Source organism: Cervus canadensis, chromosome 6, assembly GCF_019320065.1.
Source record: "Cervus canadensis isolate Bull #8, Minnesota chromosome 6, ASM1932006v1, whole genome shotgun sequence".
NCBI classification, from domain to species: Eukaryota; Metazoa; Chordata; class Mammalia; order Artiodactyla; family Cervidae; genus Cervus; species Cervus canadensis.
In genome coordinates, this window is record NC_057391.1 from 86,662,623 (window position 1) to 86,690,336 (window position 27,714).

At 38.2% G+C, this 27,714-nt stretch overlaps 1 protein-coding gene across 3 annotated transcripts in view; it reads left to right on the forward strand.

Annotated features, from left to right (window-relative positions):
• The window catches only part of TSHR (thyroid stimulating hormone receptor), a 159,881-nt gene that overhangs the window by 59,166 nt on the left and 73,001 nt on the right, over positions 1-27,714 (forward strand). For 2 of the 3 annotated variants that reach the window (XM_043472691.1, XM_043472693.1), the window contains exons 3-4: positions 21,428-21,499; positions 27,281-27,355. In XM_043472691.1, the coding sequence (XP_043328626.1) occupies positions 21,428-21,499; positions 27,281-27,355 (147 nt within the window). The remainder of the gene's footprint in view (positions 1-21,427; positions 21,500-27,280; positions 27,356-27,714) is intronic. The other variant, XM_043472692.1, reaches the window with a different exon arrangement.

The window sequence follows — 27,714 nt, forward strand, 5'->3', positions numbered from 1 at the left end:
AGTATTCTGCAAACAGAATCATTCAGAGTAGGGCATTAATAGATACTGGTTAAAGAAAGAGAGACTTATTATATTATATATATTATATGAAGTTATATGTTAGAAAGTGACAAAAATTACTAGAACTAAAATTGGACCATAAATCTTCCATGTTATGAAAAAAATATACACACTGGCAAAATGAACTAAGAAATCACAAACCAATGGTAAAATATTAGAAACAAATCACAAAAGGCTTCTGTTTTTTCCTGAATGTTCTGGGAATATTCACAACAACATGCACATAATATAAATCACTCCTGCTGAGAAATATTCACAAAACAGGACAAAAAATTCTTTAAAATCTCACAGCCACCAAGGTAATAAAGAATTGAAACAAAGAAAAGGAAAAGGAAACCTAGAGAGGTGAATCCCAGGAGTGGGTGATGATTCTGGAAGAGTTGATAAGGAAGAAGGTGAGCACAGATTTTTGGCAGCCCCATTGGGGTAGATGGTTTAAAAAAAAAAAAAAAAAAAACCCTCTAATCAAGTTTTGTCAAGTAAGGATCTCTGACAAAGCTCCACACATGGAGTCGGGATTCCCAAGGGCTTCCTCTTAATGTGAAGAGTGGCTGGAAGAACTTGGGACTAAAGTGCAGTTCAAAGCATCTCAGTCTCTATAACTGGATTAAGGTGAGCTAGGGTTGCCAGTGCCCCAACCTCCTGCCATAGGCAAATGTTAATCCTCCCCGGAGGAAGATAATCCTACTTCAATTATTTCAACATTATTTTCATATAAAATATCTTGCACACAATTAAAAGTAACTGGCCAAATAAAAAGGAAAGATGACTTACATAAAAATCAAGAGAAATAACAGCAATGGAAATGGATGCACAGGAGATTCAGATACTGAACTATCAGACAACAACTTTAAAACTTTTAATAGAAGAGATTTTTTAAAAACCCAAAGTTGATTATTTTAAAAGGTGGAAAACATTGATAAATCCTGGGTGAAGCTTATTAAGAACAAAGAATCAGAAATGAAAAGGGATATATCACTGCAAAGCTTACAGATATTTTTATCTTTTTACAGATATTTTTTAAATTATCATGTCACTCAAAGATATTATTAACTTTATATTCCTAAATATTAGAATTTAGATAAAATGGACAAGTTTCTAGAAAAAAATACAACTTATCAAAACTGACACCAGAAGAAATAGAAAGTCAGAATTATCCAATAAGCTTAAAGAAATTAAAAACCGTAACAAAGGCACACTGTAATTTCTCCAGACTTAACCCACTCACTTTTTCTCCTTAAAACTTTATTTCCATATTTTTGAGAAAGGACTCATTTTTCCATAGGAATGTTTGGGGAATTTTTTAGTTCCTGTTTCCTCTTCACCTTATTTTACTCAACTTTCTTAAACTTAGAAGGATTATATGTTATACTACATAGTTCTCAATTATATTTCAAACCATAGGAGGACAGACCAGGTGGCAGAAAGAAGAAAAGGAGGGAGATACGGAAGAAGGAAGAAAACAAGAGCTATTCTGATTTGAAACCACACCCTTTGCTGTCTGTTTATAGCCTCCTGACATGTAATAGCCACGAACAGTCATAGATGATATTAAATATGAAATATATTCAGAGAAGCAATATGGAAAGTGGTTAAGGGGTGTGTGTGTGTGTGTGTGTGTGTGTGTGTGTGTTTGTGTGAGTGTGTAGTCTTATAGTCCTTCATCAAGGTCCTTGGACATATTACTTAACCCCTCTAATTTTCAATTTCCTAATCTATGAGATAATATCACCATGGTACACCTACCGTATCATCATAAAAATTAAACAAGAAAATACATGTCACTATATTAGTACAGAACCTAGGACATAGAAGAACTCTATGAATAGTAGCTATTGTTTACAATTATGATGGAGAGAAAATAAATAAAAATATATGTGATTTGATTTTAAAATGTGTTAATGAGGAAACATCCAAAGTCTCTTTATGTTTCTTTAGTCGAAATACAAACTTTCTATACTAAGTGGGAGAAATGAGTATGACCATTCCTGGAAGCTGTTCTAAGTTAACCTACCTGATCTGATGGCCTATGAGTTGATCAAAACATTTGACATTTTCTAAAGAAAAGAAAGTGAAATAATAACTTGGCCTTTCTTTAAAAAAATATATACCAGGGACTCTATCCTTGCCAGTTATCTGTAACACGGTCTGTTGAGACTGCCCAGTGTTGTCTGAAATTTCCAAGTCCCAGCACTATAAAAATAATTCACTAAAACCATCCTCCAAATAATTTTATGTTATGTACTTACCTAACACTGCACTTTGGACTACAGTATGGGATGGATATGCTGGGAATTATGTTGGGTTCAGTGAGAGTTAGTCATGTCCAGCTCTTTGCAACCCCATGGTTGAGAGTCCGTATAAAGCCTGTTTTGCCACCAAGAGCAGCCCCTGATGTTTGAGGAATGGTGTTTATTGGTTCTAGAAAGTTATTACCTATAATTACTAGAGCATATTGATCACAGCAAAGAGGGCTGTTAGGAATGGCTGATGCAAATTCTACAAAACAAGTTTACTGACATTCCTGTTTATACCCTCAAGAGCCCTTGAAGGACAAAAAAGTTACTTTCACAGGGAACTTTCAATTGCCTGCTCTCTGATGTCTAAATATAATAGGCTAAGTTCATTTTTTTTCCCTTGTCTGTCAGCTAAAAGACCACAGAAAACTGATCCTTCACTTAAATCAAGAAAAAAAATTACAAATTACATTGCTTTTGGTTAAATTCATTTTTCACCTCAAGGATTGAGCTCCAGGTCATCACATCAAAGTTTATTTTTTAAAAAAAGTCTGAAATTCTTTCTCTGAATTTTATTGAAAGTCAATTCTGCTTTAATTATTATATGGGATGAATATTTTGGTATGAGTCTTTTTCTCTTTCAATGAATTAAAACACATAGAAGCACTATTTAAAAATCATACCAGGAGATAATAAATGTTGAATCCTTTTCTCCAGTGATCTTTTGTTTTGTGAAACCAGCTTTTCCATATCTGAAGGTATCACTCAAAAAAGGACTTTACTGAAGTGTTTTTAATCATTCTGAATGCAGCCATCTGAATATGAGCTCCCAGATACCAGTGCATTTGGACTTCCCATCCAGTTAGACTATTTGATTCACAATAGAAAATCATGCGGTTTCATTTTTATTGTTGTCTCAATTGAGAAGATTGTCAGGAGGCAATCTCTATCGTCTTTTTTGTTTTAATCGAGAGAATTGTCCATAGGAGATGATTTCTGTGTAAAATATACATAGAGCAAATATGACCTCTTGGTCATGACATTTTTCCATTATCACACTGGAGATTTTTTTCAGGGGTACACATTATGTTCTGCTGCCCTTTTTGTATCATGTTATAGCATCATTAAACTATAGACCTGTCTGTGAAAGCTGAAGTGTATCTGGGAACCAGGAGGCTCTGACTCGTTGGCTGTGATGAGTAAAACCACCAGGAAATCCCTAGATTTTTCTTCCATAGATTTGAGTATTCAGGTTTGCCCTGCATAAGGCCTCAATTTTAGAAAATCTGTCCACACTTTTCTAACTAAGGAGAGGGGAGACGGAAAGGTGGCCTCCTGATGGCATGTGCAGCATTTTACTTGGAAGAGCGTGGGTTCCCTCCTCCCTGCAGGTCTGCTATTGGCCTCAGGTCACCAGTGTAGGTCTCTACGGTCATGCCTCCGGAGGAATTACAACCACAGGAAGCAAAGTGGGCATGGCTGTATCTACACTGATATTTTGATGAATCATATTTACCGAAACCACTTATTTTTAATTGAGCGATAATTTGAGTTATGGTAAAAATCAGTATATGTTTAAGAAAAACATTAAGCTTCAATTTGAAGAAAGAGATAAATTTTAAGAGCAATCCTGTCTACATTTGTTTCTTATTTATTTACATCTTGCTACTACAGAACACCAATAGGGTATCTTGTTTCAGATTTTAGAAGTTATTTTTTAAATCTGCATTTGTTTTATTCTCTTTCAATTATGTTTTAGTATCTTATATATTTAAATCAATTTCCAAAAAGTCCTTTACGGTTCAGAAAGAAACATAGAATGTTAAGGCTGAGCTTACTCCAAGAGCAATATAATGCAAATTACATACATAATTTAAAATTTTCTAGTTGTCACATTAAACTAAGTAAAGAGAAATAGGTGAAATGAATGTCAGTCATGTGTGCATGCATGTTCAGTCATGTCTGACTCTTTGTGACCCCATGGACTATATAGCCCATCAGTCTCCTCTGTCCATGGAATTCTCCAGGCAAGAATTCTGGAGTGGGTTGCCATTTCCTTCTCCAGGAGATCTTCCCAACCCAGGGATCGAACCTGAGTCTCTTGAGTCTCCTGCATTGTCAGGTGGATTCTTAACCACCACACCACCTAGGAAGCCTATGTTTGATTACATTAATATACCCAAAATGTGTAATTTTAACATGTAACCAAAATAAGTTTTATAAATATTTTATTCTTATTAAGTCTTCAAAATCCAGTGTGCATTTTACACCTATAGCACATCTCAGTTCATACTAGCTGTGTTTCAAGGGCTTAGGAGCCACGCGTTACTATGACTGTTGTGTTGGTCATTGCAGCTCTATTCTACGAAGGGAACTTACAGCTATCGTACTGGATTGAAAGAACCACAACCCTCAACCGTGATGCCTTTGACCTTTTAATGAAAACATGACTTTTCTAGAACTACAGAGCATGCTCATAGTTACCAGTAATAACAATCCAACCCTGCTCCACCTAACTACACTTTTTAAAAAACAGTTTATAACTTTTCTTTCATTACAAGTGAAACACATGTTTTCTGCAGAAAAATTAGAAAGTGCAGATTACAAAAAGAAAAATTTAAATATCTCTAAACCCACTCCTTGAGAACTTCTAACATTTTGTTGTATATCTATTTAGAAGTTTTTTTGTGTGATTTTTATAAAACAGTTTCATAATGCATGTACTCTTTTGTAACTGCTATTTTTGACCTAGTATTACATTTTAAACACCTTCCCATATTCTTTTATGAAGTATTTAGATAAATTTTAATGGAAAAATAATATTCATTTAGTGCATGTACCGTAATTTATTTAACCAATCCTTTGTCTTTGGACATTGCAACTATTTACCTATCAAAAAGTTTGCTGTCACAAATGACTCTATTCTTTAGGTTTGTATTTTGCTCATGTTTGAAGTGAGGGAGCAGGGAACAATTTTATAGGTAATTCAAAGAATAGGAAGATAGTTTAAAATTGCAGCCATTTATATAATAGTTTCTTAAAATTTTGTCTGAATAGTTTGAAATATTCAGTTTAGCATTCATAAAGGATCCTCATGTAATTTACAGAAAAACCAGACACATGTCTAAAGACTGAATGCATTTTAAATGCTTTTAAGGCTAATGAAAGAAAGAATGACAATTACAGTCTCTTCGTTTTCTCCAAGTAGATATTCTCAAAGAAAACAGCTAAACACTATCTCTTTTATGTTATAGTTTGTTTTTTGAGTCATCATCACTGTTGCAATGAAAACATAAATCCAAACTCATTTCATTTTCTGAATAGTCAGGGAAGCTAAAGATCTAAAGGTAATTTCCTGAATGTAAAATATCTACCTCAAGTGTCTCATTTTCAGGGTGTGGGAAAAAGCAAAGAAGAAATATTATTCTCCATACATGAAAAAAACCTGAGACTCAGAGAGTTTATAATTTGTCTAAAGTCACAGAGATCACTAGTAACAGAGTTGGGACTGACCAGCCCAGTTAAAAGGCAGCTAAAGTCTCTCCTTTATTGTACTGATGGAACACAGGTGGTAAAATAAACCCTAGTAATGCTGTGTGGAGAAGAATCATTTCTAGATTGCCTCTTTATAGGTTATTAAACTCTGTTATTACCCAAGTTTTCAAATAATTTTGCAACCAGAACAGAAATAATAAAGGGAAAGAGAACTATGGACATGAAACTTAACTTCTGTCATTTTGCAGGTGCTTCTTAAATCAGTCCTGTTACATTTATCTTAGCTTGTTGAGGTTTATGATAAAATGTGGCTACTATTAGCAATATATGATATGCATAAAGTTCATAGTCCAATATATAACTGGGTATTTTAATTATCTATTATTGCATTAAAATGTAGAGGTTCAAAACAGCCATTGTAGGAACTTCCTTGGTGGTCGGGTGGTTAAAAGTCCACGCTTCCAATGTAGGTGGGCACAGATTCTATCTCTGGTCAGGAAACTAGGATCCCACATGCCATAAGGCATGGCCAAAAATAACAAGTAATCATTACAGGATATCTAAATTACATCAGAAATTGGGATAGGATATAACTGAGGCATTCTCATTGCAGTGTCAGAGTTTATTTAATGGTATTCATGTGACAAATGGGTGTGGTTGGAGAGCCCAAGGTGCCTTGCTTCACATGTCTGCTCCTTCCTGAGGATGGCTGAATGCTGGTCTTGGGTGGGGCTGGGACTGGAGCGCCTACACTCTGACCATTTCGGGGTAGTCAGATTTCTTTCATAACAAGTCATGAAATATCCTTCTAGGGGAATATTCAAAGACAACCAGGCAGAAGCTGCAAGACTTCTAATCCAATCTCAGGCCCCAAGAACACCACTTCTACCACATTCTTTGGTCAAGCAATCAAGGCCACCCCAAATTCAAAGGGAGGAAAACTTGTGGCCATTTTTTACTATCACAGTGGACATCAATAAATCTTTTTTCCCTTCAGGGACAGGAAATATGCTCCATAGCAAAGAGAAAAATCAGTTGATACCATCAGACCCGTAATGACAGAGATGATGAAATTAACCAGCAGTCAGTTATAAGTCTTCTAAACAACCTCAAGAGGAGAAAAGAAAACATGACCATAATGAGGAGAGAAATGGAAGATACAGGGAAGACCGAAAGGGAATTCTATGGTTAAAAATATAGACAATGAAAAACCAACAGGATGGACTTTTTAATAGCATTAAAGACTACACAATGAAAAATGTTAAGACCTTGAAGACTTAGCAATAGGAAATATCCAAAATCAAGTACAGAGTGGGGGAAACATATATATATTTTAAAAAAAAAGCGTACATCAATGACCTGTGTGACAAAATCAATTTATTGAACAGACATGTAATTGGAGTTCCGAAAGAAGATGAGCGAAAAAGGGAACAGAAAAAATATATATTTGAAGCAATAATGACCCAAAGTTTTCCAAATTTGATAAAAATTCTATACCTACAAGTCCAAGGATCTCTAATGAAGCAACAGAAGAATTAACATAAAGAAAGCTACACTGGAGCACGTCATAATTGAATTACTGAAAACCAAGGATAAAGAGAGTCTCTTAAAAATAGCCAGGGGAAAAAATTAATACACAGACTTCCTGTCAGAAATTACACAGGTTGGAATGCAACAGAATGAATCTTTAAGTACTGAAAGAAAGAAAAAGCTGTTAACCTGTCATTTTATGCCCAGTGAAAATATCTTTCCATATTGAAGTCAGAGTAAAGACTTTTTCTGATAAAAGTTGAGCAAAATCACTGCTAGCAGACCTGTACTAACAACAACAAGAGCAACACATTAAAGGAAATTCTTTAGGCAGGAAAAAGATACATGTCAAAATGGAAATTTGGATCTACATAAATGAAAAGCAGCTGAAGTGGTGCGGAGAAAGAACGCAGTTTGAAATCCATGTGTAACAGTTAAGATGCAAGCAGCACAGAAAGGAGAACTAACTCATTCAAAAATCGTAACACCTGAAATGCAAATGAGGAATGGGAAAAACTTATTTTTTTATCGTTTTTCAAATAAAATTATTTCTTTTCTCCTTAACAGCAGGAACATAACACATACACACATCTCTTTAAAAAATTTGACCCTTGCTTTTAACGTTTCTGAATAGAATATGCAGATGATAAATATATGCATAATATCTCTTGGATGCCTCACTCATTGTTATGACTGGTTTAGAAATTTCTTAAACCAATAGTCTTTTCTCCCTGGATAAAATTCGCTGATGCTACTTTGAAATTTATTGAAAGATGGTGAACTTAATGAACTGCCAGTTTGCATGTGGCTATCAGAAAAAAAAAAAATGTTAATGTTACCCCATGCTAAAGCCTGCAATGGCATTTTTAAGGAAAGCTACTTTTGAACACTGGACAGATGACAGGTATTCACCAAGCTGCTTTTATCTGGAGTACAAACTGAAGGCCAGCTCTGTTTACGGGCATCATTGTATAGAAGACCTAATACACTATAATTCCTGATACTCATTGTGCAATATATAATTCACTTTTCATTTCTCCTCATAATAACTCAGTGAGAAAAGTGGATAATATCATCACCCTTCTTTGGCTAAGATTCAGAACTCCCTGACTCCCAGTCCATCACCCTGCTTCCTTCACTTAATCTTTTAATCCTTCAGATTCTGCTACAAATTATAGCCTTCAGGTTTCAGTTTGAATCAGCTCCTCAGAGAGGACTTCTTACATAACTTGCAGAGATCTGGGCTCTTCCTTCATCATACTAACAAGTGATAATAATACAGTAACCTAACTTTATTATTAATAGATAGATTTTTTCATGTATAGGTCCCTCACTGGTCTTAGCTTCAAGAAGGCAGGACCTCCATCTGAGTTGCTTATCACTGCATTCCCTGCACCATGCATGGTGCCTGGAACATGGTAAGCACTCAACATCTGTATGATACTACTTCACAACAAACAAAAGAGTCTATGGTTATGCAGTTTCAGGACACCACAGAGTGAAGGATGGGGGAGCCTGGTGTGCTGCAATCCATGGGGTCACAAAGAGTTGGACATAACTTAGCAACTGAACCACAACAACAAGTGTGTGTGTACTTTGTAATGGAAGGCTTGCAGGAAACCGGACTGCTATTCCTTTATTTTATGAACTTAAGTCACTCGACCTTTCTTTGGATTATTCATCCACAAAGTAACAAGGTTTAGACAAATATATAGGTTTTAAGCAGTGCCCTTCAAAGCCTTAAGTGTGCCCTGAGGGTTGAGGAAGAGTGTTAAGGGAATCATTATATTTTTTTTCTTTTATTTGCATACCAAAGTAAACAGCAATCCAAGGATCTATGATAAAATATTCCCAATAATATTGAGGCTGCCCTGTAATGCTCCCTGGTGAATTAGGAACAAAAGGGAGTAAAATTTTAAAGTAACACATAGTGGATCATAACAGAGATATATAAAATCTCTTAAAGGAAATAGAATGACCGCCTGCAGTCTGGCTGAAGAAAATATCCATCAGGCGGAGAACTGGTCAGCCACAAACAGAGAGAAAAGTGGAATCACAGATGAGAATCGTGGAGCTTCCCATCTAGTCAAAGAAATGAAACTGAAGCCAGTGAATGCCAAGCGCTGTGATCCCACAGAGAAGGGCCTCCCTTGGAAGAAGTGGTGATGTTAGGCTGTCTTACCCTGAGAGCATTAAGAAAATGATTTCAACTCCTTGTTTTGATTGATTTCACGTCTTCTTCAAAAAATCTTCCGAATCTGTCCTGGTTCCCTTCAGTAGTCTGCTTACATGAAAAAATGGGCTTTGGCATCATGAGTATTCCAGTCCATGTGACAGTTGTATTCCTCATCATCGGTTAATAAATTGGCAAACGGATGTGTATGTTTTCATGTCTTTTAAAAGACAAATCTAGTGTTCACTATGTGCCAAATGTTGTTCTAAGTGTTTCTAATAATTTAGTAAATCTTCATGGCAACCTATGAGGTGGTATTAATCATCTACATTTCATACTTTGCAGAACAACAGTAGAGTGTATAAAGAATCTGATGCCTTTTGCCTGTGATTAAAACCCTGCTCTCCTACGGAACAGCTGTGTGGCTTTTATCAAGTGACTTAACTTTCTTGTATCTCAGAGTATCATATATAAAATGGGGATACTACTACTACCTAACTCACAGAGCTGTTACAGTGATGTTAATAAATATAATGCAGTTTCATAGTGCCTGGCACAGTTCGAGCTATGTAGTACTGTGCTCAGTCGTTCAGTCACGTCCGACTCTTTGCAACCCCATGGACTGTAGCCCACCAGGCTCCTCTGTCCATGGGATTCTCCAGGCAAGAATACTGGAATGGGTTGCCATGCCCTTCTCCAGGGGATCTTTCCAACCCAGGGATCGAACCCAGGTGTCCCACATTTCAGGTGGATTCTTTACCATCTGAGCCACCAGTGAAGCCTAAGAATACTGAAGAGGGTAGCTTATATCTTCTCCAGGGGAACTTCCCGACCCAGGAATTAAACCGGGGTCTCCTGCATTGCAGGCGGATTCTTTACCAGCTGAGCTACCAGGGAAGTGCAAAGCTATGTAGATATGTATCATTTTCAGTTTAGATCCTTGTATGAGTCTGGATCCTTCAGAGAAATAGAATACACACACAGAAAGAGACATAGAAAGAGAGAGGAGGGTTTTTTACAATAAGTGCTCACGATGATGGAGGCTGAGAAGTCTAAGCCCTGAAACCGGAAGGCTGGACACACAGCGGAGATGATGGTACATTACCAGTCTGAGTGCAAATACCCGAGAGTCAGGAGCGCCTCCGTGTAAGTTCCAGCTACGTTCGAATCCGAAGGCAGGGGAAGACCAAGTCCCTGCCGCTGGAGATAGACAAGCCAAGAGAGACTTTTCTCTTATACGGTCTTTTTTTTCTACTCAAGCCTTCAGTGAATTAGATGAGGTCCATCCACACTGGAGAGGGAAACCAACTTTACTCAACCTACTCATTCAAATGTTTACCTCATCCAGAAATACACTCACAGACACACTCAGAATAATGTTTGACCAAATATCTAGGCACTCTATGGCCCTGTCAAGTTGACAGATAAAGTTAAACTTCACCCTTGGGTTTACAAATATATGTTTTTTTATGACCTTGCATTTCTCCAAATCTATTAGCAACTAAAATTACCAGTCAAGATTGCTACATACACATCTACCAGCCTGGCTAAAATTTAAAAGATGGGTAATACCAGGTGCTGGTGAGGACGTGGAGTTAACTCCCATCTGTCACTGGTAAAAGGGAACATAGTACAGTCACATTCAAAACCAGTGGTGTTTGTTATAATTAAGTATATATTTGCTTATGATTCACAAATCCTATTCCTAGGTATTCAGCTAAGAGCAGTGATTGTATATGCACATAAAAAGTTTACACATGGATGTTCATAGAAGCTTTAACCATAAAAGCCCCAAATTGAAAAAATATCAGAGAATGAACAAAAAATTGTGCATTCATAATTAGCCATAAAAAAGAATAATATGTGCAACAACATGGATGAATCTCAAAAACATTATGTTGAACAAAAGAAGCCAGACAGAAAAAAAGGTGGCTAATGTATGATTACATTTATGTGAAGTTAACAAAGAGAGCAATTTTTTTTTAACTTTTTATTTCATTGTGGAGTATAGCCAATTAACAATGCTGTGATAGTTTCAGGTGGCTAGCAAAGGGATTAGCCATATATATAACATGTATCCCTTCTCCCCCAAACTCCTCTCCCATCCAGACTGCCACATAACATTGAGCAGAGTTCCGTGTGCTATACAGTAGGTCCTTGGTTATCCGTTTTAAATAACATATTGATCCCAGCTCCCTATGTCATCCCCCTGTTCTTCCACCCTGTCAACCATAATTTTGTTCTCTGTGAGTCTGGTTCTGTTTTATAAATAAGTTTATTTGTATCATCTCAACAAAGAGAGCAATTCTGTGGTTATCTTCTGAGAGGGGTGGGTTACTGATTGGAAGGGGGCACAAGAGGACTTTCTCAGATGATAATAGAGTATTCTATGTTTTGACTCAGGTTCTGATCACATGGGTATATATGTACATATATGTATAGTATAAGTATACTGGCCTATACTTACAATTTAATATTTTAAGACAAGGCAAAAAAACTTTAACATTAAATTTTTCTCTGCCCTTTGGTCTCTTCCCCCTCTCCTGTGCATTGTGTTTCTGTATTATACGATAACCAGACCTCCCAGTGGCAGAAATAACTGCTCAACCGTAAAATAAATTTTCTCCTTCTGGCCCCAGTCATGTGACTCCTTAGATGATAACACTCCTTTCGCAGTCCTAGAAGGAATCACAGGAACTCACTACTTGCCCACGTGTTCAGGCATCTCTGGTGAACTTTATGTGCAGTGCCAACGGACCATTTCCCTTAAAGATGGTGATGATATAAAACAGACTAGTTGTATGACATGGGACGATACTGAGTCACACCTACGGAAAGTTCTTAGCTTAAATACTTAACTGATGACCTGTCAAAGTTACTAGTCATAGTACTTGTATTCTGCCTAATTTTATAATTTTCTTACATTACCAAATGCGTGACTGAGACTCAGATAAAGTTAATGATGATTAGGTCACTTGAAACCTGATTGGTCAAATATATAATTCTATAAGATCAATTGTTGTGATAATATAACTCTAAATATGGGAAGAAGGAACCAGAGGGAACAATTTCCTGGACTCTTCAGACCAATAAGTTGGGCTTCCCTGGTGGCTCAGATAGTAAAGAGTCTGCCCACAATGTGAGAGACCCAGGTTCAATCCCTGGGTTTCCTTTTCCCTGGAGAAGCAAATGGCAACCCCCTCGAGTATTCTTGCCTGGAAAATCCCATGGACGGGAGGAGATACAGGTTCAATCACTGGGTATTCTTTTCCCTGGAAAAGGAACTGGCAACCCACTCCAGTATTCTTGCCTGGAAAATCCCATGGATGTAGGAGCCTGATAGGCTACAGTCCATAGGGTCGCAGAGTCAGACACGACTGAGTGACTGACACTTTCTTTCACTTTTTAGATCAGTAAGATATCTAGGTAGTCCAGGGACTACTGTTAACAGGGCCTAATCCAGAAACAGTACACTGATTAAATCTTCACCTGACCTGGGGATGAGCATTCCTAGCACGTGGGACAAATTGGTCATGAAATGCCTCCCAAACCTTGGTTTGAAATTAAGACCAAAAGGGAAGGAATTGTAAAATAAAGAATGTTGTCCACTATCCACATCTACAAGAATCAAGTCATTAGCAGCCGCTGACCTGTAGTACACTTTGAAAGGATTTCATAGTGAAGATCAGGATGAGGCACTCTGTGCTTTGGGAAAACCAGCAGAACAGACCTTCAGATAGCTAGGTGTTTTAGGACAAATTCTTTATAAACCTGGATTCTTGCATCTTCCCATACTTAGAAAAGCACTAAGCTATTAACTAAGTCTTCCCTTCCTTCTGACTAACAGCAACTTTCTACTGAGATGTGTGTTTGATTGCATGTAACTCTTCACCAAAACCATGTGTATACTGGCCTCCCCCTTCACCTCTGCAGAGCAGTTGGCAAAGCTCTCTGAGATACTGTCTCCTGGGCTATAATCCTCAGACTGGCTTGAATACAATCTTCCATTTCATTCTTAGACATTGATTAATTTTTTTCATTGACAAGCTAGTATACCTTAAGTATCTAAGTAGACATTTAAGATTTATGCATCTTATTAAACATAAATTATACTTCTGAAAAATTTTCAGTACAAAAGTATCCCAAGTAATGAAATAAAACCAAATTAAATATGTATTTTTAAATCTGGAAAACAAGCATTATGAATAGAAAACTCTCTCCCAGATGATGTAAGCTCAATAATTTCCATAAGCCAGATCTATCAGGCCATTGTTTGGGTTCTAAGTCTCAGATCACAAAAATTAAAGCCCCAATGGAAACTATCACAAAATGATGGCTCACAAGTGCCTTTGGAATCTGGGTGTTGGAGTTTCATGCCTTGTGTTGTAGGCATCCCCTGGTATTTTTACACTATTTGTAAATAATGCACCATCAACACTGACTGAAATCCCAACCTACCACCACAAACAGAAGACACAACACGGTACAGATTAAAGTTTTCATACTTAAAAATACAGTCTCTATATAAGGAATCTCAACTGCACCATCCTTCTGGGTCTGCATCCCTGATTTTTATCCCTGTGCTTACTGCACTCTCTCACAACTCATCACAAAGTTAAAAAAAAAAAAAAAAACTTTTCATAGTGGTAAAACACATTCACCAATGACAGTTTCACCTCAGCAAAGTAAAAAACAATGGGCAAATGATAAATGTCATATCTGATGTTGTCCAGTTTATAGCCTAAAAGTTCACAATATGTAAGTATTTGGATTATTTGCACCAATTCTTCCTTTTGTACTTTCCAGTACCTTTTATGGTCACACTTGGCACACCTCAAAAAGTTATCAGTTGATTGAAAACAGATATTTTATACATTTGTTTCTTTATTTGGCTGCATCAGGTCTTCACAACTACATCAATTGTGGTGCGCGGGCTCTAGCGTGTGTAGGCTCAGTACTTCTGGCGCGTGGGCTTAGTTGCCCCACAGCTAATTCCCTGATCAGGGATCGAACCCTCATCTCCTGCATAGGAAAGCGGATTCTTAACCACTGGACCACCAGGGAAGTCCAGATATTTTAATAAAAATGAGTTTTCAGAGGATCTACTATACAATATAGTGCCTGTGGTTAACAATAATGTATTGCTAACTAAAGGTTTGTTTAGCAGGTTGATCACATGTTAAGTGTTCTTAGCATACACACAAACATGTAACAAAGAAAAAACAATCAAAAAAGGGGGACAGAGGAAAACCTTCAAAGGTGACAGAACTGTCTATTACCTTTATTGTTGTGGTTCCACGGGTGCATGAAATCCACATGGGTGCACATGTCTAAACTCACCAAACTATATACCTTAACTGCATATAGTTTCGTTGTATGTCAGCTGTGCGTGCGTGCATGCTAAGTTGCTACAGTTGTGTCTGACTCTTTGCGACCCCATGGACTATAGCCCGCCAGGCTCCTCTGTCCACGGGATTCTCCAGGCAAGAATACTGGAGTGGGTTGCTCTGCCCTCCTCCAGGGGATCTTCTCAACGCAGGGATGGAACCCACCTCTCCTATGTCTCCTGTATTGGAATAAGTGTTCTTTACCATTAGCACCACCTGGGAAGCCCTTATATGTCAATTACATCTCCACAAAGCTGTTAAAAACAGAATTAATATAATTCTGAATAAAAGATACTCTTTCTCCTAAAAATTTTTTAATTAAAGAAAATAAAAAAGAGCCGTTGAAATGCAGATGACAAAGGAGTTCCCTGGCAGTCCGGTGGTTAGGACTCTGACTTTCACTGGCAGGGCTGGGGTTCAGCCCTGTGTTGGAGAACTAAGATTCCACAGGCCACGTGGTATAACCCCCCAAAAAAGGAAAATAAGAAAGAAATGCAGATGATGATATTCAACAAACAAGCTCCTGGTGCAGAGTCACAAAATATTCTCAGCCTGATTGCCAAGAGACCAAAAACGTGACACCCAAGTGGGAAGTTTGGTGTTTCTGGACCACACAAGCTCAGCCATGGCAAAGATCAGCAAGGATTCTCAACTCAGAAGACTCAGTCTGGCTCATCTGCTCATACTTCACATTCTTTATCAAGTAAGAGGTGTAGTGGGAAACGTGAAGCATTTATTAAAAACCCACACCCACATGTACACATCTACACACAAACTCTGTATGTATGAGTCCAGAAACGTAAAACACAAGATGCTGGAATGTTAACTGAATTTACACGTCGATAACATTTCAGTGAAATGAGCCTACTATCATTTAAGATTACTGTGAAAAATCTAATTGTACAAACTGTTCTTGTAGGAACATAGAGAACTATCCGCTCTCTTTAGTAGCATTAACCAGATTTCCCTCCTCCATTGCCCACTACTGCAAGAGTACTTAAAACTGAATCCAATTCAGAAAAAAAAATCTGCAAGCCAATCAGTGGCATTTCACATGCATTTTTATTTCTGCATTACAGCTTCCTGATGCAGATACTTGAGAAATACAAATCTTGTAAAGCACAAAGGAAATATTTGGCCAAGTCGCATTCTCACTGATCATTCTTGGTTAAATAAGTCTTAGAAAAATAAATTACATCATCAGCTTAAATATTTATTCTCTCTTGTAATTTCCATATGCTAAAGCCAACCTGTTTAACTATTAAATATACATACTCCCTTTGGGGTACAAAACTATAGCTGTAAACTTTTTTCCCCCAAAGACTTATATGTGATACCTTAGTCATTAATAGTAAATATGGATACTATTTGTATAAAGTAAGCTTTCTGAGTTTTTTTCATTTTAGAGAGAATAATCATTGTCTTCTTATTTTGAACCATCAAAAGAAAAAAAAAAAAAAGAAAAGCAGAGTCTCTTCAGTACCTGGTGTGTTTTCTTGCAAAATAAACGCTATTTTGATGCTGATCCTTTAGACAATAGTGTAACACCTTGAAGCTTTTCTAATGTTTTTGTCTAAAGAATATATTCTTAGATATGTATTTTTCTCTCCCAAAATATTTAAAATGTATTCTGAAAGTAAAATATTTTGGCCAAATACAATCATTTGCTTTTTTCCTCTCCCATCTGCTTTTAAAGGGGTCATATCACAGTGTCATAAGATTCTTTGAATCAAGCTCTGCTTTTGAATATACAGACAATGGGAAGAATATCCAGCTGTATGTCTTTAGGTGAAGGGACAAAAAAGAGAAAGAAGTTGGTGATAAACACATATAAGTTAGCTCTAGTTAGAAAATTACTCCCTAATAAAACCACCACCAAACCTCCTTAAGGGTTGAAGCTCACACATCTAGGGTGAGCTAGAGGTCAGTAAGGCACCCACATATTATCAATACAATAACTTATTCTCCAGGAGGTTCATAGTAAAACTATTGGGGAAAATGGACCAAAGGCTCTGTAAATAAATATGATATCTTCAGTATTTAATTAGCTAGATGTTATGTCCTGGCCAATAATTTTTGCTCTTTATTAGAAGAGAAATAGATGCTTTGAGAGAAAATTTTTACTATATGATTTTGTGCAAATCAGGCTAATAACATTTTAAAAGCTGGGGAAGAAAAAGGAGACATGTGGTGAATTTTAGAGTGGAGACCTAGACAATTTATACCAAAAGGAAATATATATATATAATATATATAATTATATATATATATATAATAATAAATATATATATTTTTTAACTCATTAATGAGTTTTTTTTCCAGATCATGTACACACTATTATGAATATATCCAGGTAAAATGTACAATCTGCAAATTAAATTCAACAATTTATATGATCAGCTACCATTCTGCTAATTCATTTAACATTATTGAAACCAGTCTTCTGCATTATAATCATCATGTTATTAGCTAAGTTCATCCAATAAATAGATAATTCATTTTCATCTTAGGTGAAGACTTATTGCTTAGGACTTGTGGCTCAGCAGGTTAAGAATCCACCTGCAATGTGGGAGACCTGGGTTCAGTCCCTGGGTTGGGAAGATCCCCTGGAGAAGGGAAAGGCTACCCATTCCAATACTGTGGCCTAGAAAATTCCATGGATTCTATAGTCCGTGGGTCTCAAAGAGTCGGACACGACTGAGCTACTTTCACTTTCACCATGCATATTGTATCATTAGTAAGACAGTTGCACTGAGATACGAAATTCTTATAATTATATTCATATGAGTGGCTTTCTTCGGTGAGAAATTTGGCCAAGAAGAATATCTTGTTTTGTGAACATTTCAAAAATTTTGTCTTTTAAAGCATATTCTACTCTTTAGGTGAAGAAAAAAAAAATTATTTTCCTTCTAGTCTTCTGGGTTCTCAGCTAGGTCTTTGTAACCAAAGACAGAGTAACAAGAGAAAAGCATAGAGGTGTGTTTAAAATGAGTTTTACACAGCATGGGAGCTTTATGCAGAAATGGAGACTTGAAGAAGTGATTAAACCTGAATGATCATAGGCTACCGTTCCACTGTTTGATGAAGAGTGGTGGGAAAATGTGATAGGATGGAGGGGCATGAGCTAAGACTAGTAAACTATGGGAATCCTGCAAGGTCTGTTCATTCAAATCCCCCAGCATCCCCCGTCTTCCCGGTAAGACTGTGCTTATCTCTGGGCATTGGGAAGGCACCTCTCACAAGAGGGTCTTATGACTTGCTTCAGAGGGTGAAGCAATAGAGGGGGTTATAAAATCCTTCCTACACCCTGCTTCTCATATTCCCCCAGCTTAAAATATTCAGTATGCCAACACAATGTGTTTTGGGATAGTATATTCTGAACTCCATCAACTGCAATGAACTCAGTAGTTGTGGCTTAAAGTGTGTGTTTACATGTGTGAAAGAGAGAGAATCCCAGAAACATGTATTACAGATTTTAGGAATTCATATATCAGGAAAGAACATAAACATTATTTGAACCTTTAAGCCACAGGCTTTTAAACTGCATCTAAATGCTATTTCTGTTCCAAGTTAAACTTAGAACTATTGTTACTCTAATTTTCTTTTTCAATATTTATTTATTTGCCTGTGCAGAGTCTTAGCTGTGGCACATGGGAGATCTTCAATCTCTGCTGCAACCTGTGGATTCTTTAGTTACAACATGTGAGCTCTTAATTGCCACACATGGGATCTAGTTCTCTGACAAGGAATCGAACCCAGGTCCCCAGCATTGGGAGCATGGACTGTTAGTTATGGGACCACCAGCAAAATCCATCTGGTGGGCTTTTAAATTTTTTAAAATTAAATATAGGTTCTTTACTTTTGGAGACAGAATATTTGCCAATGAAAGTTACAAATTAGGTCCATATGACCTACAAGCAGAATGTGCAATCTTAGATAAGCTTGCCCTCAAGATCCACGCCTTAGGACATGCTCTATAAGTAAGACTGTCTTTGAGGTCAAGAAACTGGCTCTCTTCAGGTGATACCCATCAGGTGTGTATCTTATCTTTTTGTTTTCCTTAGGCATGGCCCAGTTTGACTAGGAGATTTTAGTCGCAATGACTTTTATTCTCATTTCTTTTTAACTTTAGAATCTTGGATCTGGACCAACAGGCTTTTAATCAATCCAGTTAAGAGAGTGTAATTAGGAGAGCTGTGAGTGGGTGCAGGTAATTTATGGGCCCTGAATTTCTGGACTCATATGAAGACACATTGCACTTGATGCTCAATCACCAACGTTGCAAAAGGCTGACATTTTACTGTTGTTATTCACATCACCTCTCTCTGCCCCCAAGTTAATAGGTCCTTTTAGAAATTAATTTGGCCTTACTGAAGATTTGATTAGGCAAGTTACAGATTTACTTCTTGATAGGACATACTGGATAAAAAGAATGGCTATAAATAGGTCAGTAAGGTGGTGGTGAGATGTCCGGGGAGGGAACGCATTCTGTAGCCCTGTGATTAGGTCTTTTGCTAAGCCTGTGCCTCTGGACCATGAATTTCCCATTTCTCAGTATTTTCTCTCCCCCTCGGCAGGGCAGAATAAGCCAGAGTGAGCTGAGTTGGGTATTTCCCTTCTACAGGCTGTAGATAACTAGCTTCCCCTGAGGGCAGGCTTTGTTAAGAACAGAGTGCCCTGATATACAGTTGACTCTTGAATAGCATGGCTTTGAACTGCCTGGGTCCACCCATTCGTGGGTTTTCTTCTGTAGTAAATACGACAATCCTACATGATCCAGCAACGGTTGGTTGAACCTGCGGGTGCAGAAACACACATACTGAAGGCCAGCAATAAAGTTATATGTGGATGTTTTAAAGTGTAATGGTTGATGCCCCTAACCGTCCCCTTTAGTGTTCAAGGGTCAACTGTATTTCTAAGTGCTTCCTTTTCCCCTTCCTCTGACAGAAGCACAAAGGGATTTTTTCCTTAATATTTGGTGGAACTCCTGGAGGCAAATCTCACAAAACAGTGGAGGTCTACCTATAACTAGGTTGTCCTGGAGTTTTCAGCTTTCAGAGTTGTGTGCGCTGCGTGCTGGCAATTTGTCAGTCACAGCTCGGGTTTTCCTGATTCTGTACCCTGGCGCTGGTCCCCCCAACCCCCTTTAGTTTTTACTCATGAGTCTCTGCTCTGAGAAGTGGGGACTCCTGTCTGTCTCTCCTGTCCTGAGGACTGTGGTTTGTCCTATCTTCCCCTCCCCCACAGATCTAAGAAGAGATAAATTTTTCTGTCTGTGTAGCTTTTTATTTATTGTTAGGAGGGAGGTAGGGGACTTCCAGGCTCCAGTCAGACAGAACCAGACACCAGAATTTCTAAATACATTTTAATCACTGCAAAAATTAGTAGTTCAAAGAGTACAGAGATAAAAGAAATCAAGGATTGAGAAATCATCCTGCAGCCTAGAAGGAAAAATACACAATTTCAGTCTAATAGCTTTTAAAAAGCTAGTTAATGGACAATATATAATTACCAACATGTAAATGGCAAAAAGAAACCCATGAAGAAGATGATAGGCATGGTGAGGCATTGGCTTTTTGGAAAGTGATTTAGGACAGTAGGTTTATCTTTTTCCATACAGAATTCTATTCAAGTGGTTGCTATAACAAAGAAAAAGTGAAGTGAAAGTCATTCAGTCGTGTCCGACTCTTTGTGACCCCATGGACTGCCCTATACAGTCCATGGAATTCTCCAGGCCAGAAGACTGGAGTGGGTAGCCTTTCCCTTCTCCAGGGGATCTTCCCAACCCAGGGATCAAACCCAGGTCTCCTGCATTGCAGGCAGATTCTTTACCAGCTGAGCTACTAGGGAAGCCCCACAACAAAGAAAGGGAGTAAACAATGGAGGATCCACGTGGAGAGACATACTAGAATGCATCAAAATGTCTCTTTGCATAAGAAAAACAGTCTCAATCTTCTGAAATGTATCAAAAATCAAACAGGAAGAAAAGCCACAGCCAGTAGTTTGCATATGCAACTAAGATGCCATGATCCTGTGAAATATTAGCTCTTTGTCAGTCACTTATTTCCAAATTGCAGCAAGTTCATGATAAGATCAAGGTAATGACAGAATAAACCTTTGGTTAGGCAAAAAGGTTATAATCATACGACTATTTTAAATCCTCTTAGTACAATCTTAATAAAGCCCTGGTGGCATTTCAAGATATTTTTATTGACAAAGAATTCAGTAGTCCTAATAAACTTATGAATATATTATGTTGCCCTTCTGTTAACAGGTTGAATATGATGTTATACAAGGCATACCAGTTTACTGCAAATTTGAAGACAATGTTTGAAGATTTGTTTTCTGCATTTGAATCTCACTCTTAATTCTTGTTTTGTTGGGGGGAAAATTCTTTGCTTTTCATCGAGTATTATTTTTATTGATGATGTATGATAAAATATATATTGTAATGACTGTCATGCTTCTAATAACATGTTCTGTATAATTAGCATGGGTTACTAGAAAAATCTAATGATTTGAACTCTGTGTGACTTTTTTTATAGGAAGTTTATAGAGACTCATCTGAAAACCATTCCCAGTCGTGCGTTTTCAAATCTGCCCAATATCTCCAGGATGTAAGTCACATTTTTCTAATATAAAAAGATGTTTGCAATTGTGACATGTAGTTTTCTAACAGGGTTCTATCAAGAAACACACCTGTTAAAATATTGCACTTACATAAGGCAATGGTGTCTACATTTTCAGTATACATGAAGTTTATATACGAGGTGCTTATTTGATTTTGCTGCATCTCCACCCCCTAATCCCTAAAAGATTTTTTTAAGCCTAAAGTAAATTTAAGTACCTTCGGTCTTAAGAATTTACTAATTCTTAGTGTATGTCAATATATTTTGATACATGGCAAAACATTAGCCAGAAATCTTTCCTATAAACAAATATATATGTGTGTGTGTGTGTGTGTGTGTGTGTGTGTGTGTGTGTGTATTCTATCTATCCTCATTACCAATTCTTGATTCTCTTTTCACCACTGGTACAAATGTTAACATTTTCTCATAAATGTAGTCAATGATTTCAGACATCTCACTTTTAAAAAAGAACTAAAAATAATTCTTAATCATAGAAAACCAAACTGCTGTGCACTCAAGAGTGAGGAGAAAAAGAGGTTCCATGTTGCACTGACGAGTGTATCTGTGTATGAAATGAGCCAGGTTTTTATTTTCATTCATTGATTCTGATGAGCAGCACAGATAATCCAGGCAGGCTAACAACAATGCCACCAGGAGCAGGCTGTGTGGTCTCTGGCTAAAATTAGTCAGTTCGTGACCACTTATTGTCTCGTGAGTCATTTCAGGGGCAGTTGAGGTTTTAATTGTCACAGCTGGAGGGAAGGGTGCCACCAGTATGTAAGCGCTGAGTTGAAGGATCTGCTCAACATCCCATAAGGTGTAGGATACCCCCCACACAACCAAGCATGATCTAGACCAGAACGTCAGTAGTGCTGACTTTGAGAAACCATCCCAGCTGAACATCTCTGCAGTGTTTTTTGTTTTGTTTTGTTTTCCTACCCGCCCTTCCTTTCTTTCAAATTCTTGTCTTCGGTTTCCGTGCTGTTGTTCCCTCCCTCTTTTCAACATCTTACCCTCACTACTCCCCCGTCTCCTTTCCTGGCTTCCTATTTCATTCAGATCCTTACACACCAGTTCTTTGTTTATTTTGTCCTAATTCCTCTGTGACCTCTGCCCCTCGAATGAACACTCTCTTGCCTTTGGCCTCACTGTTACCTAACACAACTAATTCTTAAAGGACCATCTCTAGTTCTGACTTGTTCCTACAGTTCAGGGCTATACTATAGATTTCTTTCTTTCTTTCCTTGTTTAAATACACTTTAGAGCAGTTTTAAGTTCACACCAACTCTGAGGGGAAGGTACAAAAGTTGCCGTATTCTCTCTGCCCCCTGCCGCGCACTCTCCCACAGTATCAGCCTCCCCCACCAGGCTGGTACAGTTGTTAAAATTGGTGAGTCTACATTGACACATGGATTTTTTTACCGTCTGAGCCACAAGGGAAGCCCAAGAATATTGAAGTGGGTAGACTATCCCTTCTCCTGCAGATCTTCCCAACCCAGCAATTGAACCAGGGTCTCCTGCATTGCAGGCAGATTCTTTACCAGCTGAGCTACCAGGGAAGCCCTTAGTGTCTCTACTTGGCTATATTCATTCATTCATTCAATGAATAATTAGAGCCCTACTTTGTGCCTGGCGCTTTGGTAGATGTGTCACATACAATAGTTGACGACACTCATGGAACCTCCAGTTTCCTTCCTAAGAGAGTGATAAGTGCCATGATGGAGTCAGTTCTAGGGTGACCTAGGAACTCATGTGAGAAGTCTGTTACCTGGATAGGGGGTGTGGTCAGGGTAGGCTTCCTGGAGGAAATGGTGCCTAATTTGCAATCTATATTGTCTGGGGAAAGAAACAAAAACAAATGAGGAAAAGATAAGTCGAAGCAGAAGAAAAAATGGCTGTCAATGAAATGAAAAATAAGTTTTTGGAAGCTGGAGCTTAGTCTCAAAGTGGGAACAGTGGAGAAGAATAAAACTGGGAGGTAAGTGAGGACAGGGCTTTGTGAATCTTTTGAAGGAGTTTGAAATCTCCCCTAAGGACTAGGCCACAGGTTGACTATATGCAGGGAAGTGACAGATCAGATGCTTTAGAAACATGCCCGGTCTGTGCTGTGGAAAATGGGTGGAAGTGGAGGAAACTGGAGGCAGGAAGCTAGTGAGGAGGCTGACTCAGTGCCCCGGGGTGGGGACAGGTGGCAAACGGAATGGGGATGACAGGCTGAACGGGGGTGGCTTGAGCGGTAATTAAAAAAAAGTGGCCAGGTTTGAAAAATAAGGGAGAAGAGAACAAAAGTTGGTTGACTTGGAGGTGGAGGGAGATGGAGAATTTCACTGCTGTTTCTGACTAGGACCTCTGTGTGGTTGACAAGCACGTGTGCCAAGGCAGAGAAGTTTTCTGTGCATCTGCGATGGAGAGGCAGGGGATACGTTAGGAATTCAATTTGGGGCACAGGGCATTGGAGGTGCCTTGGAGGCAGCAAGCAGCTATATCTAGTAGACATCAGGATATCAGTTTTCATCAGTTCATTTCAAGAAATATTTATTCATTCCCTGGTATTTATCAATTGCTGGTCTAAGTGACTGGGATGCCTCAGGGAACAAATGGACAATCAACCGTGCGCCTGTGGAGTTTACATTCAAATGAAAAGAAATAGACAAGGAAGCAAAAGAATAATAAATAAATATATTAATTCAGGAATCAAAAACATAATAAATAAATATATTAGTTCAGGAGGGGATTTGGGTATCAAGGTAGACTAAGGAGATATGGAAATCCCGGGTATGTCGAGGCACTGGGGAGAGATTTGGGTAGAGACTGAAACTTGAGAGTCGTAAACAGGTAGACGTAACATGGACCAGGGAAAGGCATCAGAGAGAAGGAGAGGCTAAAAAAACTGAAGAAAGAACAATTTTAACAGTATGAGGTCCTTTAGGGAGGCAGGAGGAAATGGCATCCAAGTAGAGGGGCTGACCTGCAGGAAGATGGGCCTCTTTGGTACTATAACAAGAAAGTAGTGGTATGAGGTGGGGCAGAGGCAGGTAAATTAATAGGCTTCTTGGAGGGGAATTCCGGAAATTCTCATCTCAAGGTTTCAATCTTTTCTACAAATTATTAAAAAAGATTATCTACTAATACTGAGGGTAGAATGGGCAGGGTTAGAAATTTGAGAAGGTTTAAAATAAAATGATGGACAATAAAAGAAGGAAGGTTAACTGAGATGTTCAGGATGTCCAGGCAGATGTGACGGTCCTGAGGAAGATTCCTCCGGGGAGTCTGTGCTGAGATTCTCTAGTCCAGATTCCCATCAGAGAATTTATCCCATCAGAGAATTTATCACTCCACATGTTAATCCCTTTTACCAGTCTGTATCTCTCACTACTGTGAGTTCCTGAACGCTCAGGAGCAGGTCTGATTGGTCAATGCCCATTTACTAACGTATAAAGTAAAATGTTCAATATATATTTGTTGAATGAAAGCATACACACATACATAAAAAATCCCATGAACAGAGGAGCCTGGCAGACTACGGTCTATGGGATTGCAAGAGTCAGACATGACTGAGCAACTAAGCATAGAGCACAAAATAGGAAGCTGTCTTATCTCGGGAGAGGAGAGAGATCAGCAGGGAGGTTTGTCTGGGACATCGCACTTTCCCACCTATTATTCTGACATAATTATTAATAGTACCCTGTTTTAACTCACAAAAATACCCTATTTTGGATGATAGATGATATGGTTACCCTAGTGATTACATACAACTTACATGCTAAGAAGAAATTTGAGGAAGAAGTGGGCTCTGATTTTTCCTGATTATAAAAATAGGATAAGCAATAGGGAATCACTGCTTTTATCCCACTGAATAAATGGTTCTTATGTGTTGTCTTTGCAACGAAGCTATGACAGCCCTCTACGGAGGTATCATTTAGTTGGAGAAATTGGAACTTCATTTATTATGACACGTGCTGAATGACTAAAACCTTAAGAAAGCTTTGCCCCTCCTAAACTAAGAAATTCAGGAGAAATACTGGAGCAATGGATAGGATGCAAAGTGAGGAAAACAAGCTTGCCACCTTCATAACTAACCTTGTCCCTCAGACTGCTCAGCCTCACCCACCTTAAATCCCCATAATGTCTACACAATAAATCCTTTTCGACATCCTCAATGGTTTCCTCTCTGTTAGAGATGTGATATTTGGATCAAAATAATTTATGTAATGTTATCCACAAGTGGCAATGGCTTGGGAGACCCGACAAATCAAAGGATTACTGGTTGGAGAGTAGATAATTCAAAACAGACAGCACAGGACCCTCAGAATACTCACACCACCAGTGATAGAAACGCAGGTGGAGCGGTCAGCACTCCTCTTACAAGCATTGCATTAATGAAAGCATTTTACTGGCAGATTCAACTCAAACTATACTCCAGGGGCTTTTAACCTTGCCTTGCACCTTAGAGGGGCTTCCCAGGTGGCACAGTGGTAAAGAAACCACCTGCCAATGCAGGAGATGCAGGAGACGTGGGTTCGATCCCTAGGTCGGAAAGATCTCCTGGAGGAGGGCATGGCACCCCACCCCAGTGTTCTTGCCTGGAGAATCCCATGGACAGAGGAGCCTGTTGGGCCACAGCCCACAGTGTCGTAGAGATTCATACACGACTGAGCACGCACACACACACCTTAAGTCATCTGGGAAGCTTTTTAAAAATAAAAGCGTTTGACCATCCCTTATAACTCATGTTTCAAAAGCCTCCCAGATAGTTCAGTTGTGTGATCAAGGTTGAGAAACTTGGCTCCACATACAGGTGGACACCATCTATTAATCATTAATTTCCCCAGGTGTCATAGAAATGCCTCTCAGGAACACGCAGTCCTTGAATTTGGCTGCATTAGTTATTCTTATTACAGAATGGAATTTAAGGAGACTATTTGAAACATCATCCCTTGTGTATTCTTCATGAGTTGTATTTATGTTTCTTTTTTTTTTTTAAGTACTTAGAACTTTATTTGTGTTGCCTTTCATTTACAAAGTTCAAAACAAACCTTGAGTTTTCAGCTTCAACGTCTTGAGTATACAGCCACCACTGCATGGAACGCTCCAATAGAGAATGGTGGCTTTCTCTTCATCTTTGAAACTACATCTCTACTCTCATACTGTTAGGTACTCCATTAAAGATGCTTCTTATTCATTTGTGTATTCTATTCTGCCATCTTTCACTTTCTGCTATTTTGAGTAACTCACCTATTCAATCATTTACTCATTCATTCACTTAATTACATATTTGTTGGAAGTCTACAATAAGACAAGCAATATGAAAGGTGCTCAATATTCAGTGTCCATCAGAAACAGACTCAGTTCTCCATTTCCGAGAACTGGCTGTCTAATGAGACAACATAAATCAAACATCATCCAAGCCCTTGCAAAAGTTTCACTGTGATAATTAGTGGGAAGTAAAAGTTTGTGGTGCCATGAGGCTATCCTATGAGAAATTTGACCTAATCAGGAAATTTCGGGAAAGCTTCTAAAGGAAGTATCGGTTCAATGAAACCTGAAAAATGAGTAAGACCAATGAACTGGGAAACTTTCAGATAAAACAGGATCTAAAAAAAGGAGTCGTGACTACTTTTAACATAATTAGGGCGAAATCATGAGGGTTGTACGTGTTTCATGACCTGGGATGCCCCTGACAAAGCAGTTACATCAGAATTAATGGTATGTTTACAGTTCACGACCTTACTAACTTTCTACTTTGTCTTTTATTTTTGTGACGTTCAGCTACTTGTCAATAGATGCAACTCTGCAGCAACTGGAATCACATTCCTTCTACAATTTAAGTAAAGTGACGCACATGTAAGTACAACAGAAAGTGCAGCTAAATCCAGGCTGCAGCCACTTTTTTTGGGGGGTTGTCTTTTTATTTTTTTAGTTAGGAACTTTGTATTTCTACATACCAGTCATTTGTCTCTGAAAATCCAAATTGTTGTTGTTTAGTCACTAAGTCATGTCCAACTCTTTGCAACCCCATGGACTGCAGCACGCCAGGCTTCCCTGTCCTTTACCATCTCCCGCAGTTTGTTCAAACTCATGTCCATTGAGTCAGTAATGACATCTAACCATCTTATCCTTTGTCACCCCCTTCTCTTCCTGCCTTCAATCTTTCCCAGTATCAGGGTCTTTTCCAAGGAGGCAGTTCTTTGCATCAGGTGTTA